The sequence below is a fragment of the Camponotus floridanus genome, unplaced genomic scaffold, assembly GCF_003227725.1.
Source record: "Camponotus floridanus strain SB8 unplaced genomic scaffold, Cflo_v7.5 scaffold3, whole genome shotgun sequence".
Taxonomy (NCBI): Eukaryota; Metazoa; Arthropoda; class Insecta; order Hymenoptera; family Formicidae; genus Camponotus; species Camponotus floridanus.
Window position 1 is genome coordinate 2,238,494 of NW_020229436.1, and position 8,926 is coordinate 2,247,419.

At 35.0% G+C, this 8,926-nt stretch overlaps 1 protein-coding gene across 2 annotated transcripts; it reads right to left on the reverse strand.

The window, feature by feature from the left end:
• Positions 1-793: 793 nt before the first annotated feature.
• On the reverse strand, positions 794-8,642 carry LOC105252114 (histone H2A.V). Of its 2 annotated transcripts, XM_011259349.2 has the most exons (5): positions 8,486-8,642; positions 8,263-8,340; positions 3,341-3,454; positions 1,342-1,471; positions 794-1,006 (listed from the first exon to the last, which is right to left on the reverse strand). In XM_011259349.2, exons 1-5 carry the CDS (start codon positions 8,486-8,488, stop codon positions 945-947), a joined length of 387 nt encoding a protein of 128 aa, XP_011257651.1. In that variant the 5' UTR covers positions 8,489-8,642; the 3' UTR covers positions 794-944. The 2 variants fall into 2 exon arrangements, with proteins under 2 accessions (XP_011257651.1, XP_011257652.1); XM_011259350.3 differs by lacking the exons at positions 8,263-8,340; positions 8,486-8,642 and adding an exon at positions 4,927-5,848.
• Positions 8,643-8,926: the final 284 nt, after the last annotated feature.

Here is an 8,926-nt window from a genome sequence, read left to right on the forward strand (position 1 = left end):
TACTAACAACTGATACATATAAAGTTATTTACATATAAAAAAAGGATATAAACATTTTAAATAATGAAAATTTATTTATGTTGTAGATTTTTTAGCAGAATCTGAATATATTATTAATTCGTCAAAGTAAAATATTTAATATCATAATAAATATTTTCAAAAATAGATATTATATTGTATTTAGATACTTTAAATAGCAGCCTTTAATAATGCAATTGTGCAATATAGTTCAGGTAACCGAGTTCAATATTAGAATATCACGTTAACGTGTGCAATAAATTTAAAGTATACTCAAACTCGTTAAACAATGAATAATGAAATTGCGTGTAACGAACACTTAATCAATGTTTTTGTGAGAACAAATTATCGAAAGTGATATTTCGTTTAAGAACAAATTAATAAGAGTTCTTTGACAATATGTGACGCAATTTAAAAAAGATTTAAATGAAATAAAATTAAGCAATAGTGATTCGATAAAAGCAAAAATGATTCGCTTCATCCATGGTGTAAATCGTATCGTAAATAATTAAACATAATAATTTGAAGACGTTTTCACACGCCTTCTGATGCTTCCGCAGTGTTCATAAGTTGCAAACTGTACCAAAGACTGTTGTTATCTCGAGCAAGCCATACTACAACGCATCGCTCGCAACACACTAAAAATTTCCTACTCTCGGTCTACAATCCTCCCCGTCTTGCCTATTTCATAGTCAATTGTATGGTGAACATTTGTCTTTTTTTTACTCTCATTTTTATCTATATTAAATTATATATCAATATACTGTTTTATTTATATATCTATATATATCTCTATGTATATATCACGCCAGTCTCTTCATCGATTTAGTAACCTAGGTACACTTTGTCAACAAACACTGGATCAACTCTTTCCTCCTCCCATTTGCCCACAAATCTTGAAATGTTCCATATCAATTATCGCTAAATTATGCTGGTTTCTGCGAACCCTTCTTGCCAATAAGCGATTTGTGGATATGTGGAATGACGCCTAGAATCAAATAAAAACACGTATATGCATATATATTTTTTGCGTTTCCATTAATGTAAAATATGTGAAGAATAATATTAAAATTTTGTACAATAAATTCTATAAAAAACTTTGATAATTTAAAAGTATACATTGCTACAATGTATTATTAATTCAATTAATAACAAAGTTAATTCTTAAAATTATATATCGTTAACGATTATATTAGTTATATCCAGACAGCACACATGTCCAAAAGACGTCTTTAAGATAGCTTTTGACCTTTTTGTGCTGTCTGAGATATTAATAAATAATATATAAGTTATATTATCTGAGAAAATTAATAAGAAATGTACCTCCTCCTGCAATAGTTGCTTTAATGAGACTATCTAATTCTTCATCACCACGTATGGCAAGTTGCAGATGTCTAGGTGTAATACGTTTAACTTTCAAATCCTTTGATGCATTTCCCGCCAACTCCAATACCTAAATAAAAAAAAGATTATAATTATTTAATAAAATATTTTAACTTTCAAAGTTGAATAATAGAAACTAATTTGAAGCACAACTGTAATAACATTTTCAAAAATAATATTATTTTTACTAACATATTATTGTTTATTTATTTAAAATTCAATTATGTAACATTATACTTGCTTTAAACTTGCATTAAATGCTCACTAATAAATGCAAATTGCTCTCTTTTTGTGTAAGGCATTTAAAAAATAATATTATCATTAGTCTGTTCTAGTATCACATAGTATTTTTTTTACCAACTTAATTGTAATATGTAATTGTTCTTACCTTAAACTCTTGTTGTTGATAAATGCAAATTAAAGTTATTTTTCAAATATTAATAGATTGTTTATTTATATATGTATATTCTTTTTCTTTTCTCATATTTTATTCTTTACAATAATCTTTATTAACACAATAATATAAAAAGATTTATATATTAAATTATTAATAATTTTAATGTGGTGTTTGAAAAATTAATATTTTTAATTCTAAAAATTTCGAAACTTAAAAGTAAAATTGTATCAGTTATAAATAAAAGTAAAATTATTTCAATTGAAATTGCGTGTAAGGTTGCATGCTTAATCAATGTTTTTATGAGAAAAAGAGATTATCGAAAATGACACTTTGTTTAAGAATAAATTAATAACAGTTGTTTGACAGTATGTAATGCAATTTAAAAAAGATTTTTAAAAAAATGAAATAAAATTAAACAATTTTTCAAACTCTACGTACATTTATCTAATATTTTCTTTTTCGATATTATGTTCACTTCTTATTTCTTTCTTTAATAATTATTTAAATAATTATTATTACTAACATATTTACAATTTGGTATTTTTTATATAGTACAAAAAAACTGAGATGCACAGATAAATGTAAATAAATTAAATGGAATTAAATTTTTTATACAATAAATACATATATAACAATATATTGATAACCGAAATGAATTAAATTATCATCATATAAAAAACAAAAGAAAATAATAAATTAGACAAAATATAGTTCGTTAAATGAAATAAACTTCTGACAAATTTTAATTTCAATAAATATGTAATATCTTGATATTTTTATGTAATGTCTTGATATTTTGTTTAAAAATAAGGCGGGAAAGTTGGCCATGTTGTTTTAGCGACTATAGTGCCCTCAGCATTCTTTTGTGAGCATGCTGTTTATAACAGCTGTTCTCTCTATCGCATATATTTTCTCTCTTTATTCATTATTCAATCTTTCTTCGTCTTCCTTTTTACGCTTTTATACTAATACATACACGTTAAATATTTATTAAATGTATTTACATTTAATGATTATGTTTAATATTTAATTACATTACAGACATAATGTAGTGTAATATAGTTATCTTTAAAAAAATAAACTTACGTTTATATCAAATAAATTAAATGTAATGTAGAATAGCAAAAAAAAATGCGTAATTTAATAATTAAATATTAATAGCATTAATTTGCAAGCGCAATGACAATCAAACAATTTTCCAACATCGAATTTCCAACGTATTAAGTATCTCTTAATCTTACTTTTATAGTTTATATGACTCTATTTATTTCATCGTTTGTAATATTTACTATTCGCCCTGTATACATTTCAGCTTTTCTTTTAATAGCTCAAGAATCATTTTTGCGAAAATATTTTTATTTTACTTTTACCTCGACCCTTGTCACGTTATTACATTAATGTATCTAATAGAGAGTTTCAGTTTCAGTTTCAGTATCAGTATTACAATCTTTCAGTATCAGTATTACAATCTTTCTCGCCTTTTCTCTTTCCCCTCCCCTTTCTCTTTCGCTCACACACATTCATTCACATACGTTCACTTACTTCGGCCGTGAGGTATTCCAAAATGGCCGCACTGTACACTGCCGCAGTGGCACCTACTCGACCATGACTCGTGGTTCTGTTTTTCAAATGCCTGTGAATTCTGCCCACCGGGAACTGCAATAGACCACTAAATTAGCTATGCTTTTTTACTCCAGACGCGAATCAAATGAAGCAAGAACAGTAATTGGACAACTGACATATGCATATATATATTTTTTTTAAATAATGAGAAACACTGACGTTACATTGTGACATGCAGGAATGTATGTAACACGTGTAGTGATACAAAGCTCGGTCACACGTATGTCATGCTACGTAATTATAATAAATTTTATAATTTGATAAATACATTACGTACATACATATGTTTTTTTCTTTCTTGGCTATTGAATGAAAATATATGTACAATATTATTGTGTGGCTCCGAACTGAACATTTTACATTGTATCTAATCTATTTAGAGAATTCTATTACAAAATATCATTATTAATTATCAATAGCATGGCAGATATGAAGTAAAAACTTTCGAAAACATTATATAAATTCCATTAAATCCATCTTTTATTCCAAATGTTATCGAATAACATTGAGTTTTGTAGGAATATTAAAAAAAAAATAAAAAATAAAGACACACACACACACACACGGTTAGGAACAATAAGAATGTATATACAAAACATATGTTTTCACCCTATCAAAGACTTGAAATAAATTGAATAACAATAGAATAAATAAAATAAAAATTGACATAAAATAAATAAATAAAATAAAAATAAAAAATTGTGGAAAAAAATATACCACATTATTTTCAGTAACATTCTGTATACACGATATACATTTCTTAATATATGCATTTGCGAAAATTGAATTACTACTAGATATAAAAATAACAAAAGAAAATTCATATAAATTCTATTAAATTCATATTTTATTTGAATTTTTCAATTTTTGTTAACGCTCAAAAATTGTAAAATAACTCGTAATGTATTGGACATGTTAAAAGATATGTGTAAAAGTAAAAAGATCATTTTACATACTCCCTGTAAAGAAAACATGTTGTTCGTAGCATACTAAAAAATACCTTGTATATATCTAGTGGATCGCGTGGATAAACTACGTAAATATACTCTTAACTAATATATATATATTCACAACTATTAAGTTACAAAGGCAGTTTTTCACGAACGTAAAAGGCATTTCTCTAGATTCCTTTGAGTCTCTCAAGCCTTTTATTTAATTATATATTACAACTCACATTAAAAAATTGTAATTAAATCTTTAAATAAAAGATTTAAAATATTTAATATCGATTAAACACTTTTTGCTATTGTTTTAAATATGCAGTCTAAAAATCAATAAATTACTATCGGTTGATAAATTTTATAATCGGAAAATTCTGTATTAAAATATTTTTTACAAGTATATATAAAATGTATGATAATTATGAATGATGATTATAATAATAGGTCGATAAGCATATTATTTGCAGCGTGTGATAAAATTTCGATATGATAGCATAAATTACTTTTTACTAATGTATGTACACATTGATATCAATAACGACATTAGCAATTTAGATTAATTACTTCGAAATTTTTTATTGAAATTTTCATTTCCCTGGTGCCCTCGCGTGCCTTAATTCGCCACTGACGACGCGTCTAGTGACTTCTGCCGGAACTCGTACCGACGACGTTGTCGAGTCGAATGTTTTTCGGACGGGATCTAGCGCGCGCGCCTACTACCCGTCGACAAGACATCCGACCGTCGGTCACGGCGTCAGCAGCTCTCGGCCGAGGCTGGATATCGAACGATAATAAACGATGGCATGGATTTCCGTGTTCGTTCCGCGATCGAGACGACGAGTTCGCGATCGTCGTCCGGCATCATCGTCGTCGTCTGTTCAGATTCCGTTTACGCGACAATAACGTGACGTCATTTCGGCATCGCGTCGCTTTGTGTCCGCGTCTATTTCTCTGGCTCTCGCCAGAGAGAAAAAGAGATCTTTCTCGTTTGTCGAAAATCGCGCGCGAATATCGGAGACCAATCTCGTTCTCACGCTATGAATATCGAGCGGTTACGATTTGGCTCGCTGTTTCTCTCCATCTCTATCTCCATCTCACTCTTTCTCTCCTCCCGTCTTTGCCTCTATCCCCTTTCTCCCTCCTACTCTCGCGCTCACCAGCTTTTGGCACGAAGTTTCGTCATCCGACGTACGCCCAGAAACGCGTTTGAGAATCTCGTTCTAAGGCGCATCCCGACCGTTGCTCTAAAATTCCGTTCGTGGATTCTCTCGCGTGTCGATTGCACGATACTCTCGTAAGTGGCTGGTTTCTCCCTCCCCCCTCCTCTCCTCCCATGCACGGTCGATATTGTTGCACAATAATTTTGTCACCGCTGATATCGAGTACGTACACGATCGGCATGTCGAAATATTGCGCTTCTATAACATAAAACTGGAACCGCGATGAGAAAAGTCATCTGGAACGTACGATCTAGTAGTCGAAAAAAATTCAAATCGATCAAAATAAATTTGAATTTTATATTCTGTTAAACGTATAATTCCAGTTTCTATTCGTGTTTACGTTTATCAGATCATATCGCTCGAATAATATACGCGTTCTTGTATTATTATTATAATCTATTTCAGCCAACTTTGAGATAAGATTAAGATACGGTCCACGAGAGTTAGTTGAAATTTTTATCTTCCTCGAAGCACACACATCTGTATTTTCATCGAGAAGCATATAAATAATAATATTTAAGCTACACGCAATCGAATCAAACGGAGAATATAAATCGAGAAGTGCAAAATTATTCGAAAAAATACTTGGATGGCTTTATTGCCGATTGAAGCTTCTTTCGTACGATCAATTTCTCGTACATATATTTCAAGATAGAATTAATTCCGATGTTCACGAGCAAAATGTCCCGAAACAGATCATCTTACAGATACTGATCTCTTGACGGAGCGTGCGAACTATATCTCGGAGTAATCTTATTTGCCAAATATTATTGGCGACACGAAATTAACGCGCAGTAATATCGACTCGTAGCGTAGGTGCCCGTCACTTCAGGTCCCTATTCACATGCCGCATTTAGCGCTAAATCAGCTAAATGTAGCCGTGCACGATCTTCGTAGACAAAGAATATTCCGGGTAACGCTAACGTTAAATGTTGAAAGTGGATATGGATTTTGCTCCCTGATGTGACATCGAGACGGATATTCAATTACCATTCGAAGGACAGATTGTGCTTTAATTTAGTGCTTCGCAATTAAGAGTTTTCATCGCAACAATGGAAAGAACACACGATAACGTATCGGAAACAAAGTTGATTTATATATTTATTTATAATTCTCTTTCTTCACAAATAACGATAACGCTAATTCATAGATACGTTTTTTTCCCTTCAATTCTTTTATCAACCGAAGGAAATGTTTAAAGTACTCCACTTTCCATTAAATTATAATTAAACCAAACAGAGAGACTGTAAAATTTAAATTCCAAAATCATTAGAAAAGCAATTAATTTTGGCTGTTAATTTTTATTGCGATTAAACTCGATGAAATAGTTAAAATATTAATTTTTAATTATCAAATATAATCTTTTTTACTTAATTTATTATTATTGTAAATTGATATAATTTACAACAATTATATAAATTAAGTGAAAAATTAAATTTACTAAAATACAATAAAGAAAAATTATATCAGTTTTCGAGGAAAAAAAAAAAAATCGTCTTCGTTAGATACGACTTCCCGAGCACGTGTATTATGTAATAACTTTGATTTTATTCGATGGAATTTTACCGCACGAGAATCATCGAAATATATATTAGTAAAAATGTTATATATGTACGTATATTTACATACGTTGGATGACAGGAGGGAAGAGGATGCGGGGGAAGGGGAAGGGAGGAACGACTCGTACGAGGCACAAATTTCACGGAACGATCTCGAAAATCACGATGACTTCTACGTGCGTCCGACACGACCAACGACGAGTCAATCGATGAGATAATCGCGATTAAAACGACGCGCGATCGAGCGAGCAAATGGACGAGAACGAGACCGACGTGCCGTTCGAATTTGCATTCTCGCGCCTCGCCGGTTCGATCCGGACCGCGGAATCGCGTAACAATTCCGTGCAATCGGCACTTTTAAGGGACGGAGGGAGGGGGCCTAAATCGACGGATAAAATCGCCGGTACGCGCGATCGATATAGACGTGGATATTCGCGGATATTCGCGAGCAACGTAAGTACGTAAATACGAATACGGGGGGGGGGGGGGAAGAAGAAGAAAATTGAAAAAGTCGAAAGCGTCGAGCGTATCGATGACAACCGCGGGAACAGGAAACAACAAACGGCGAACGGAAACGACGCTTTCGCTCGCGTCGCTCGGAGCTCGCCCGCACGTACGTACGTACGTACGTATGTACACACAAAAGTCGGAATTGGCGCGATCGCGGCAAAAATTGACGGTCGATTCCGACCCTGGGAGGTCACCGCGGAGTCGAAACGATCGCGGGACGAGCGATCGATCGGACGGTTGGGAACCGGCGCGTTTATATAAAAACGGTCGCGAGGCCCGCACGCGAGACGTATTCGAAAAATAAAAAGCGTCCCGGCTGCCTCGAGGGTCCTCGACGCGACGCGGGCCGAGAGCGAGAAACGCGCGCACTCGCGACGTATCCGGGCGAGCCGCGAGCCGCCGAAAATCCGCCTCGCCGGTCGCGGTGTCGAGAGTCGGGACTGCCGGGTTTTTCGCGCCAACCATGACGATTTAACCTGCAAGGCCGCGAGAGCGCACGAGATAAAGAGGAACGGTTAATAGCAGTCGGGAGCGCGCGAGCCGAGGACACGCGTGGTCCCTCGAATCGATTCCGCCGACCCGTACGCGTTCAACGTCGTCGCCTCACTCACCTGCAAGCCGGCCCTAGCCGAGCGCGAGACCGCCTTCGCCTTCGCCTTGCCAGAGTCCTTGCCCGCCTTACCGCCAGCCTGTTCGGACACAAAAATCACGGTTAATTTGCGAGATACAGCCGCGAAACCCCGTCAGTCGACGGGGAAGAGTCCGCGGCGCGCGGGGACGTCGACGGCGGTCGCGGATGGCCGTCGAGCGCGTCAAAAACACGCGGATACTCACCATTGCGCGACGTGGATACTCGATACACACACAGCACGAAAGACTCGCAAGCAGTCACGAACGACGCCGTCTAAACGCGACGAGCCCGCCAAATGCGCTTGGCGCTACTGACGCGTCCCGCGGCGCGTCACGTGACCGCGCGCCGGCCAATGGGAGCCGAGCGGCGAGCGACTCGCGCGCCGTCTGGCGACGCCAGCGACGAGTTAGCGGTTCGGCTATGATCATAGATTGTGAGCTCACGTAGATGGACCTGCGCGCTTCCATCGAAGCGAGAAGTTACGTTAGTAAGAGAGGGCGATAGAGGGTCGGATGCTTCCGAGAAAAGCAGACGAGGAAAGCGTATTCCATTTTCTAGCGTTCTCTCTTACTAATACTTCTTGTCTCAGATAGAAACGCGCGCAATCTATCTATTTCAATATTTATCTATGGCTATAAACGTTT